Source organism: Mandrillus leucophaeus, unplaced genomic scaffold (genome assembly GCF_000951045.1).
Source record: "Mandrillus leucophaeus isolate KB7577 unplaced genomic scaffold, Mleu.le_1.0 Scaffold433, whole genome shotgun sequence".
Lineage (NCBI taxonomy): Eukaryota > Metazoa > Chordata > Mammalia > Primates > Cercopithecidae > Mandrillus > Mandrillus leucophaeus.
Window position 1 is genome coordinate 1,679,770 of NW_012104621.1, and position 11,906 is coordinate 1,691,675.

At 52.8% G+C, this 11,906-nt stretch overlaps 1 protein-coding gene across 4 annotated transcripts in view; it reads right to left on the bottom strand.

Moving 5' to 3' along the window:
• Nucleotides 1–1,406: 1,406 nt before the first annotated feature.
• Nucleotides 1,407–11,906, bottom strand: part of TBC1D2 (TBC1 domain family, member 2) — a 72,330-nt gene continuing 61,830 nt past the window's right edge. For 2 of the 4 annotated variants that reach the window (XM_011993759.1, XM_011993756.1), the window contains 5 exons: nucleotides 11,099–11,575; nucleotides 5,707–5,827; nucleotides 3,885–4,070; nucleotides 2,668–2,789; nucleotides 1,407–1,980 (listed from right to left, as the gene is read on the bottom strand). In XM_011993759.1, the coding sequence (XP_011849149.1) occupies nucleotides 1,773–1,980; nucleotides 2,668–2,789; nucleotides 3,885–4,070; nucleotides 5,707–5,827; nucleotides 11,099–11,575 (1,114 nt within the window). In that variant the 3' untranslated portion in view covers nucleotides 1,407–1,772. The remainder of the gene's footprint in view (nucleotides 1,981–2,667; nucleotides 2,790–3,884; nucleotides 4,071–5,706; nucleotides 5,828–11,098; nucleotides 11,576–11,906) is intronic. The other 2 variants (XM_011993757.1, XM_011993758.1) reach the window with 2 other exon arrangements.

The window sequence follows — 11,906 nt, forward strand, 5'->3', positions numbered from 1 at the left end:
TTGGGAGGCTGAGGCAGGAGAATTGCTTGAACCACGGAGGCGGAGGTTGCAGTGAGTTGAGATTGCACCACTGCACTCCAGCCTGGTGGCAGAGGGAGGCTCCGTCTCAAAAAAAAAAAAAAAAAAAATTGGGCTGCTCGTTCCCATCGGTGGCACTTTCCTCTGTGCCAGGCTCCAAGCTCTGCACCAGTTTACCTGCTTTAGCCCTCCTAGGAGCCTCATGGGGCTGGACCTCTCATCATCCTGACGACCAACCTAGGGGCACAGTATCCAGCCTGTGCAGGGTACAGCTGGGCCCCTTGGCCGCCCTCAAGCCACCAGCACACTTCATCAACAGTTTGGTGGTGAAAGGGCCTCAGCAGATGAAAGAAGTTGAGCAAGAATGAGAAAGGCAGTCAAGCCACAGTGCAGGGTATTCACAGAAAAGCGGGCCCTGGGGCCAGCCAGGAGCCCATGTGGACAGGGAGGAGAGGAACCCTGAGCGTCTCCTCCCCGAGGCTGCACAGGCGGTGCAGTGTAGGGAACTGGGAGCCTGGTGCACCAACCCCTCAAATTCACACCTGTGGGTGACGGTAGGGCTAGGGACTAGCCAGGGCCATCACGGGGCCTGTCCATGGTCCCCAGTGATGGGGAAAGCTTCCTCCCCAGCCCAGATGGGAGCCTCAGATCACAGCCAGGAGGTCCCAGGGCAGCATCCCCTAATCCTGGGTGGTTTTCCAGAGAGGAGGCTTCCTTGTGAGAACCCCCCACGCCCAGTCCTTCATACCAAAGACAGCCAACTCAAGGCTAGGCCAGCACAGACAGAGGTTTTGCTGAGAAATGAGTTGCCAAAGTCACTGGTATGGCCTTCACCCCCTGCCTCAGGTGGGGACAGACTGAAGCCTCTATTTGCTGAGGAGGGACCTGGAGGAGCCTGACCCTGCACTGGGGCCACAGTGGGTGCTGTGACGAGCCAGCCCTGGCTTGCGCTGCAGCAGTCTCCACTTGCCACCTTCTCCTACCCTCCCAACCACCCATTTTTCAGAGGAGAGGTGACCCTCCGTGCCCCAGCCTGTGAAGTGGGCAGTGGGAGGTCGCAAATGGGGCACCTGACCCAGGGCTCTCTGCCCAACCCCCACACCAAGTTCCTGGTGGTGCAGCACACGGGGTTTCCCTGGGATCCCCCCAAAATGGACTGTGAGCAGAAAGGAGGAAACAGGATTCAGTACACGGAGAGCATCCTGGATGCAGACCCAGGCAGCACTGAAAAGAAGCTGCTACCCAGAAAGACGAAACTCTAACATCTCAGGGAACCAGGCAGGGGCTGGCCCTACAGATGCTCACAGAAATAGCAGCCAGAGATGCCCTAGGCTGGAAGACTGGTGGTGGCACAACCTGGCACCGTGGGCCCATCCAGGAACAATTGGTAACTGAGAACTGTTTAAGTCCCAAAGCTTATGAATGATTTCCACCATTTACATTGTTTCATATTGATATAACCTAGAGAATGTTCCAGGTTACTCTATAGAGGCAGTGCTCTTGCTTGTTTACATGCCAAAGTGTTTGTGGAAGAGGTGACAAAAGGGTGGCACCCCTGGATAAGTGCATGCCTATGAAGAAGTAGCCCAACCAATGGCTTTGCAGCACACAATGTCCCTGTGGGGAAACTGAGGGCCAGAGAGGGGAAGGGACGTGTCCAGGATCACATGGTGATGGGACACCCAGGGCTGGGCCACTGGTCCGTGCCCAACCTCCACGGGTGAGGAAGGCTTTGGGGAGGGGAGGTGGCCAAGTCAGGCCTCCCCCTCCACCTCGTCCTCACTGGCGCAGCCCTCGGACATGGCTCTGCGCTGGGATGTCCGCCTCTCCATGTACTCGGCCTTAAGCTGCTCCAGCTCCCGCAGCTCAGCCTCCAGCCGCTCCCGGTGGACCATGCGCAGCTGCTGCAGCTGTTTCATGCGGAAGGGGTTCATGTCGTTGAAGGCGATGGTCATCAGCTTCCTGGGAGGAGGGCACAATCAGCCCAGAGTACGTCACCCCACCTGGCTGGCATTTACCCACCTGGCTGGCGTTTACCAGGCTCTCCCAGACAGACATCCCCACATTCCTTCTGCCCTTGTGGCTGAGCCCTGGCCCCTGCCCTCAGGAGGAAACAATGAATAAGATGATTTCCACCCACAGAGATATGTACTGAGGCAGGAGGAAGATCAGAAGAAAGACACCTAACCTAGCAGGGAAGGGCTGGTCATGGAGGGCTTCTTGGAGGAAGTGACATGTGAGCTGAGTTTTAAAGAATGAATAAAAGGTGACCAGGCAAAGAAGATAGTAGTGGTGGAAGTGGCAAGGAGGCGTTCTAAGTAGAAGAAACTGCAAGGGCAAAAGCCCGGAGGTGAGGTTGTCCTAGGAACTCGTATAATTCTGTTTTCCAGGAACACTGGCCTGGAAAGTGGATGTTCAGGGTAGGGGAAGGTGGGGAAAAAATGGAACTCCATGGAGGCCTCAAATGCCATATATTAAGGGGGCAGACAGATCACTCAGACAGTCAGACTTCCCCGAAGATTTCTAAGCTATTAATAGGAGCATCAGCGTCACTTACCAATTTCTACTTGCAAACATCAGCCTCCCCTCTGCTATGTGTCCTGGGGGTAGGTGAGTGGTGGGAGTGGCAGGGGGGTAGGGGGTCCTCACCGGCTGTTGGAGATGGTCTTGGTGAAGAAGCGCAGGTACTGGTAGATTTCCAGGCCATTGTGTAGCCTCAAGATCTCCTTCTCATTGTACTTGAAAACGGCCAAGGCATAGCGAAACACCACCTGGGGGTAGAGTGGGGGCTCAGGTGGGGCATGGGAGGCCAGGCAGGTCATCCCTGGAGGGAGGGAACCTGATAGACCCAGGCAGTATGGAAGACCCTGGACTGGCTGCAGAAGTTGAGGCCTGGAGGCACAATGTGCGGGGGAGGGCTCCAGGGGGCTGGGGGAGACTGAATACCCTCAGGGGGCACACAGCTTGAAATCTGGGGATTTGGACAGAGTCCTGGCTCTAGCCTGTCTTGTCTCATGACTGTGGGTGAGGCATGCCCCTGTGGAATCTCATGGAGTTAATCTGTATCTTTACGTGGAGCTTTGGCAGGAACCAAACAAAACAACAGGCCAGATGTGGTGGTTCACGCCAGTAATCCCAGCACTTCGGGAGGCCAAGTCGGGCAGATCACCTGAGGTCAGGAGTTCGAGAGCAGCCAGGCCAACATGGTGAAACCCTGTCTCTACTAAAAATACAAAAATTAGCCAGGATTGGTGGCGTATGCCTGTAATCCCAGGTACTCCGGAGGTTGAGGCAGGAGAATTGCTTGAACCTGGGAGGCGGAAGTTGCAGTGAGTGGAGATCATGCCACTGCACTACAGCCTAGGTGACAGAGCAAGGCTCCGTCTCAAAAAAAAAAAAAAAAAAAAAAAAATCTCTGGGTGCTTTGTAAACTGAGGTGTAAACTAGGGCTGAGTTGGGGGACCTGCCCAGGGTCTCCAGGCAAGGTGAGGACAGAGCTGGGTCCAGACCTGAGCTCCGGTCTCTTAATCCAAGGCTTAGTCCAAACAAGAGGAAGAAAAGGAGGGCCCAGGTGACTGGGGCGGGGGGGGGCAAGGACAGCATAGGGATGTGCCTCTCTGATCATGCTCACACCTCATCTCCACGGAAAGGAAATCCCCCAACTTTAGGACATATCTTCAGAGGCAGAACCACTACTTCTTCTCATACATGCAAAGCACTTTACAGTTGACAAAGCCATGCTCTCAGGAGACGTTCCCAACAGCCCTGACAAGTAAGCGTTGTCTTCCCATTCTCCAGGGGCAAAGTCAAGACCCAGATGGGTGAAGGGACTTGCTCAGGGGCCCCATCCCCTGGCAGCACCCTACCTTGGTCCCCTCGTACAGGAAGGCATCCCAGACCCGAAGGAGGATGTTGCTAATGAGACTGTCTGCAAAGACCACGAGGAACCAGTTGAAGGTGATGAGGGAGAGATCCACGTGGTGCTGCCCCAGGTGGGCCATCAGCCTGGGCAGCTTCTCCGAGAGCAGGTCCTGGAGCACCCGCTGGTCCACCTGGAAGCCAGAGAGAGAGCCTGTCATCTGCAGCCCTAGGATAAGGCTGCCTCCCTCCCTGCCCAGCCTTCCTACCCAGTCAGTCCACACACAGTCCTGAAGCTGCTCTGGGCAAGTTCTTTCCTGTTCCTCAGGGAGCCAGAGCCCAATCTAGCTGGGAGTCAGGTACAGCATCATATCACTCCGCTGCTCCTGACATAGGCCAGAGTCCTCTGGACCAGGGCACTGGGCTCTGCAGTGGAGCCGTATGGGCTGGCACGTTCTCAGCCCCCTCACCCATCTGAATCCCTTGAGCCAAGCAGGAGCTCAGGGACCAGCTGATCCTCCTGGCAGTTCAGAGACACTGGTCTCATGCCCACAGGCCTTGGCAAAATGGAAACTTTGTCTCTAGGCTTGTATCAGCTGACATCCACAGCCCCTTCTCTATACCCAATTTGTGCCTGACACCTAAGATGCTAGGCGGATGTCTGGTCCAGGACAGGTGTGTGTGTGGGAGGGCATAATGTCCTGCCTCGCCAGACACCAAGGAGTCTTCTCAAAGCAGGGTGCTCCTGGCCACAGTAGCCAGTGACCTCTCCTTGTGGCCACTGTCATGCCTCTGTCCTTGTTTCACTGGACGGGTTAACCACTTTCAGCACTGGCTCCTTCCCTGGCTCCAAGACATGGTTCTTTCGTGGTTTTCCTCCTCCCTCTGTGATGACCCCATTTTATTCCCCTTGCTCTTCCTTCCTGGAACTGCTGGTTGCTCAGTGCTCTCCCCTCGCTTACGTCCTCTTCCAGGCATTAGCGTCAGCTGTGGCGAATAGCCAGTAGCTCCCATCCTCCCTCACCCAGAACCTTGGGTCATCTACGGAGGCCAAGTGTCCAGTTCAAAACCTAAGGTAACTCCCTGAGTCTGAGATGCCACTGACCTACTGAAGGATTTACGGATGAACTGATACAATGCCAGAAATTTACTTCGAGATAAAGCAGGAGGAGTGGATGGGAGTTCAGAAGAAATAACACTGGCTCCCTGGGTTGATAACTGAAGCCAGGTGATAGACATATGGAGGTTCATTATACTATTCCCTCTATTGTATTGAATGTGGGAAGTTTTTCATAATAAAATATGAATAAAAGGGTCATAGAACACACATCAATTTCAGAGATGTTAAGATGTACAAATTAAATATGTACATTTCCTAGCCTGCCTTGCAACTAGGACAGCCATGAAATAGTTCTGACCAGTAAACTGCAAGTAGAAGTTGCTGGGTCAGGGAGCCAGGTCCTGGTGCTCACCTTCTGCTCCTCCTGGCCTAGGCCATGGCCACAGTGCTGGAGGTGATGCAGCCATTTTGTGATCAGGAGGTGATGGGTGTGAGGATGAAGGCCACATGCCAGAGATGGCAGAGCAGGGAGCTAGGAGCCTGAACCCAGTGGTTCTGCCTGGTCATTTACTATCTGAGAAAAATAATCCCCCACTGAAGCTGTTGTTAGGTTGGGCTTCTCTTCCATGCAGCCAAATGCACTCCCACAGTACAGAGGGAGAAAAGGAAGCCTGACAGATTCCCAACTTTCCTGAGAGCCACAGGCTTCTAGGAACAGCTCTGGGGCACTGCCCTGCATGGTTGCCAAGTCCCCTCCCCGCCCCACTCACCTGGGATGCCGTCAGTGTGTTAGAGTAGTAATCAGTGGGCATGATGGTCTCCACAATGGCCACCAGGCACCAGAAGGCGCTCTCCTCTTCCTCTAGGACCAGCAGAGCGATGGCCGCCAGCCTGGAGTGGTAGGAAAGGAGGCCTGGATTGATTACAGAAGTCGTGGCCCTGCCAGGCAGCACGTGGCAGAGGTGGCTTCCTGGGTTCCAGGGGGAAAGTCCTTCCATGTGAGCACCAGTGCAACCCCACTCCCTAACCAGACTGGTGCTCCTGGCACCTGGGGTGAGACAAACGCTCTTCGGGGGAGGATGACCGGCGTTTTCCAGAGCAATGGGGATCACTTCAGAGCAGGGGCTCTGGAGTCAGGCTGCTTGGGTAAATCCTGATCTTGCGGCTTCCTGGGTGACCTGGGACAAGTTACGGAACCCCTCTAAGCCTCAGTCTCATAATAATCACGGGACTGTTTTGAGGATGCACAGAGCTCATTCAGTGCCCCACACGGTGCCTGCCACACAGTGAGCTCTTTATAAATGCGAGCTATCTGCACCTTAATATTCACAGGCTTTGAGACCTCGGCAAGCACGCTAACCTCTCTGGACCTCGGTTTCATGATCTGAGATTAGATATTTATTGTTAGCGAGATTAACAATATCTATCCCCCCAGGGCCATGAGGCGTCTTGAGACAGACCTACCGTGCCTCGCTCACTGCCTGGCATTTACCAGGTGCTCAATGCACATAACTTTTTTTCTCCTTTATTTCCCCTGCCCACCAAGTTAGCATAAGGCTCTAATGAAATCATGGGTAAGAAACAAACAAAAACCCACAGGGCTGAGCAGGGAAGTCTTACTGGGATAAGCACTGTTTTCTCTACTTCTCCCATCTTCCCTGGCAGCTCCCATCCCGGGCCAGTCCAAGAAGACATTTTCCAAAAAATGTCTTTCCAGGGACTACTGGTCTCCCAAGATGCGAGGTGAACACAAGCTTCTATATTCAAAGATATCTGGGGAATGCTGCACATTCTAGCCCCTGGAGGGTTATGATGTACACAGTCTTAGTAAAGCCTCTGAGAAGTCCTGTGCTAACAAAATCCTGTGGCTGATTCTAACCCAGCGTCACCCAGGGGGTCCACAGAACCCCTGTTGTCCATTGCACCCATGGGGGCTGAGTAGAATGAATGTTCCTCAGAGGACCCTGGGGAGATGTCGCTTTAGAAAGCCTCTGACTCTATGGTCATAATGAGCATTTAAGGAACACATTCCGTCATCCATATACTCATGCTTCTTTGGGTTCTCTCTAGATTAGATCATGACCTCCACCTTCTTTTGAGGCTCACAACTCTTAGAAACATGGTTGAATCCCAAAAGAAAAAAGAAATATCCCTTCTCTTTCCCCAGTAGAGTGGGAAGGAATTTCTCCCAACTATGGTTCAAATATTTGTATAAAACCTTCCTGAGTTGAAGCTGAGTGGATGAAGAGAACATTCACAGGTCTCCTGGGAAATAGGAGGCTCTGTTCTCTCAGAGCTGGTGGGGAGGGACCTCCACAGGTCACTGAGTTCAAGGATAGCACACGTGGCATACACTGGCCTCTATTCTCTTTGTCTGTGCCCAGGGCAGACATAACTAACTGATCATGGCAGCATTCCCTTTGCCTAAGCCCATGGTAGACATAAGTAATTGATCACAGTACTCTTTCCCACTGAGTCTGAAGGCTGCCTCAGAAACTCTCTCAGGACAGGGCTCCAGGCAGCTGCTTCCTACTGGTTGTTTCTGGTCTAGACAAACTCCTTATTGCAGTGGTTGAAAAACCAAGACCCAGAAAGCAGAAGTTACCTGCTCAACATTATATAGTCAGTTGGCGGCAGAGTGGAAATAGAACCCAGGGCTCCCAAAGTCTACTCCAGTGCTCTCTCCACTCTGTCCTACCCTGTTCCCCCTGAGCCTCAGGATGGCCTCAGTCTAGGGGTTAGCTGCCAGCATTGGTTTGGACTTCAGCACATGTTAAAAAGTCAGTTATCTGAGGCTGGTGGCTAGGATTTACTAACTGCTCAGGGGTATGGCTGAATTCGAACCTAAGGGCATTCAGGGCCCAGGTAGGCTTGCAAAGAAAGGAGTGTGTCGATGGGGGAAAAACAAACTACTTTTAAAGCACTGTACTTATTTTCACAGGGAAATGGGTTTAAAACATTTGCTCTAAATTAGCATTAGCTCATCATGGTGGTCTCCATCTAAACAAGCTGGATTTGTTGCCTTAGAGGCAGGGTCTGTCATCTTGAGACATCAAACATGCAGTTCTTTTTCTTTTCTTTTCTTTTCTTTTTTTGAGACAGAGACTCACTCTGTTGCCCAGGCTGGAGTCCAGCTGCATGATCATGGGTCACTGCAACCTCTGCCTCCTTATCACCTCAGCCTCCCAAGTGGCTAGAACTACAGGCATGTGCCACCACGCCTGGCTAGGTTTTTTTTTTTTTTTTTTTTTTTTTGACAGGGCTTTGCCATGTGGCCAAGGCTGTCTCAAACTCCTGGGCTCAAGGGATCCACCCACCTCAGCCTCTCAAAGTGCTAGAATTACAGGCGTGAGCCACAGCACCCGGCCCACACATGCAGTTCTAATGGCTACCACTAGATGGCAAAGAAGACATGTGTCAGGGACCTGCAGGCTTGGGCTTAGAGCCTTCAAACGAATACCTTGCACATGCCACATTTGAACAGGCTTTCTATTATGAAATGGAGTCTTGCTCTGTCGCCAGGCTGGAGTGCAGTGGTGCGATCTCGGCTCACTGCAACCTCTGCCTCCCTGGTTCAAGTGATTCCCCTGCCTCAGCCTCCTGAGTAGCTGGGACTACAGGCACCCGCCACCAAGCCCAGCTATTTGTTCTATTTTTAGTAGAGACGAGGTTTCACCATGTTGGCCAGAATGGTCTCGATCTTTTGACCTCATGATCTGCCCACCTCAGCCTCCCAAAGTTCTGGGATTACAGGCATGAGCCACTGCGCCTGGCCTATTATGTTTACATGAACACCAATTATCTGCACTTGCATATCAAATTTAAGTAAAAATACCATTCAGAGAAAGATATTTTAGAAAACCCATCTGGGGACCTTCCGCCTCTCTTGGTCTCAGTTGTCCCTTCTGCGCCCCTCTGTGGCCTGTGTGCTGCCTCCTTCTACACAGGGAGAAGGTTCTCGCCTTCTACGAGGCTTATCTCAAGTGCCCGTCCTGCTATAGGATTTTTCTCTGCCCCTTCAGCACAGGTTGAACTTCAAAAGCAGGTCTCAAGAAGTTTACATCTACATAAGAGAAAGGTTTCTGTGGGGCCTCAGCACAGCCTCTGACTACTGCTATTTGGAGAGAGGGCACGTTGTAGAAAGGACTGGGTTTGCGGGCTGGGGGCAGCCAGGGCCCAGGGTAAGCAGTTGGCTGGGCCAGCATTTGTGGTGAGGCAATGGGCGGGTTCCTCGGCCTCTCAGACCCTCTCATGTTTCATCTGGGCATGGGGGCACCAGTGAAGGTTTCTGTGAGGATTAAATGCCATCAGGTGTTAAACACCTGGCATCCAAGAGGCCCCCATTATGCATTACTTCCTACCTGGCCTTTGTGTGAAATGCAAAAATTATTATTCATTCTGATCTCATAGCTTCCAGCTCCCTTCACAGCTATTCTTACAAGAGGCTTTGCAGGTTTTGTTTCTCCTGGATTTTAACATGTTCAAACAAATGAGGAGCACAGGGGCTTTTGTCAGACTGTTGAATGAATGAAATTTCTACAGACCTGCCCTGTGGCAGGCATTTAGCGTGGCATGAAATCTGAACATATTTTCCAAGGAGGCTTTGACTGAGAGGCATTACTGTTGGAGTTTAACTCTTAATTCTCAGGAATTGTACATATACATGCTCAATGTCACCCAATTTTAGGCTGGAAATAGAGTATGAAAAATATCTACCTTTGGAAACCACTCAAATTTGAGTGAGGACACTGAATGTTGATTCTGTGTTAAATAAATGTCACGCACCACCTATTCTGAAAAAAGAGCAGTATGGCTTATGTAAATTTTGCTTAGGTATATGTGTGTTTAAAGTAAATTGAGTCAAAACTTGCTTTGGGAAAATATCTGCAACTATGCAGCTTCTACTGAAATAGCTGGGGCTGGAGTAGGGGGATGACAGTCCCTCACAGTCTTGGAGGGGAGACAGCCCTGTGAACCAGGTGACCTCATCCCCTATCCCCAGTCCCTCCCTCCATCCCCACCAATTGGACCAGAAGTGGAAATTATTCCTGACTGGGCCAATCAGATTCTTTCTTTGGGGAATTTAGGCCTGGAACACAAGGGGTGGGGTGAGAAGACTCACTGAAAGGCCCAAGACTCAGGGGCTGAGGTCTCCATTCTGACAGCCTTGATGGTCCCTAAATGTCCAAAGAATGAATGGACAGAGGCTGGTCTGCTGAGAGAGAAGGAAGCAGACACACATAATGAAGAGAGGCCAGAGGCCATGCAGCTGCAGAAGGCAGCAGAGCAGTACCTTGGTGCTATATGAGCTTAGGGGATGGCATCCCAGGACTGTGGCACGAAGGCTGCCCCCTGGGGTTGTGCAGGGCTGTGGCCCTGCTGCAGAGAGCAGCTGCCTTGACTTCCAAAGGCCATCTGGTCCTCAGCTCTGTTTTCTTTTCCTGGCTTCTGTGAAACCCCCTTGTAACATTTAGAAAGTCCCTTTTCCCAGGGTCTTCTGCATGGGTTTCACTGAAAGCAAATGATTCCTGACCCAGAAAGTCCTGCCATGTGGGTGGGGCCATACCCTGTAGATTCCAGCAGGTCAAGGTTTGAGATGCCATGTGAGTTGTACCTCCCCAAGCACAAATCAAAGGAGAGAGCAGGGACAAGGGGCCTGGAGCTCTGAGCTCTGGCCCATCTCTATCTTAAACATGTCCTCTCACCGGCCTGTGGTGGGGAACCTGGGCTCATGTCTCCAGGTTCTTGGGAGGCTCCAAAGAGAGAGAGAGCAGTGCTCTAAAACAGCAGTCCCCAACCTTTTTGGCACTAGGGACCAGTTTCATGAAAGACAATTTTTCCATGGACTGGGGTGGGGGAGGGGTGGTTTTGAAACTGCTCCACCTCAGATCATCAGGCATTAGATTCTCATAAGGAACACGTAACCTAGATCCCTTGCATGCAGAGTTCACAATAGGGTTCATGCTCCTGTGAGAATCTCATGCTGCCGCTGATCTGACAGGAGGCAGAGCTCAGGTGGCAATGCTGTCTCGCCCACCGCTCACCTCCTGCTGTGTGGCCCCATTAACAGGCCACAGATGGCTATCGGTCCATGGTCTGAGGGTTGGGGACCTGTGCTCCAAAAGATAAAGGTCACACCTTCACTGGGCTTTGGTGGCTCACCTGTTCAGGCCTTGGCAGTAGCCGATGGTGGGGTTCTGCCAGGAGAAGGCCAGAAGCACCCGACGGAGCTTGTCGGGGAAGCTGGAGGTGGGGCAGGTGAAGTGCTTGTTGTTGGGGAAGGTCCGGTTCAGGTCCAGCTCAATCTGGCGGGCAGCAGGGTGCTCGCGGGCCCGGCCCCGGCTCAGCAGTTCCTGGTAGCAGCCTGGAGTGTGCAGGTGCTGGACACGGAGGTGGACCAGCCACCTCCAGACACGAGGCCGGTGTTCACGGGGCACTCCTGCCCGCAGTAGCTGCTTGAGCTCAGCTGAGGGCACAAGCTCGCCCAGGGCAGCCCAGCGCTCCCGCAGCGGCCGATCCACAGCCTCGAGGCCCAGCAGGTGGTGGGAGCGCACCTCCAGTGCCTGGATCTTGGCCAGCAGCTTCAGGTCTTCGACCTCATAGTCGGGCACCGTCAGGAAGCCATACTCATCATACTTACTGCCAGCAAAAGTCCATGTTAGCAACACCTTGCAGAGCCCTTCCCTAGATAAGGAGTGGTGGGGACAGGGAGGACCCCAGGCCAGGTTCCTGCCCTGCCTTCACTGAGGGTTAACCACACAGCAGGTCACTTCAGTTCTCCCAACCTCAGGTTGCGAATCTGTATAATGGGTATAGGAATCCCTGCTCTGCCACCTGAAGACCCAGTGAGATCCTCTGTTGTAAGATGCTGGGGGCCTAGGCCGGGCGCGGTGGCTCAAGCCTGTAATCCCAGCACTTTGGGAGGCCGAGACGGGCGGATCACAAGGTCAGGAGATCGAGACCATCCTGG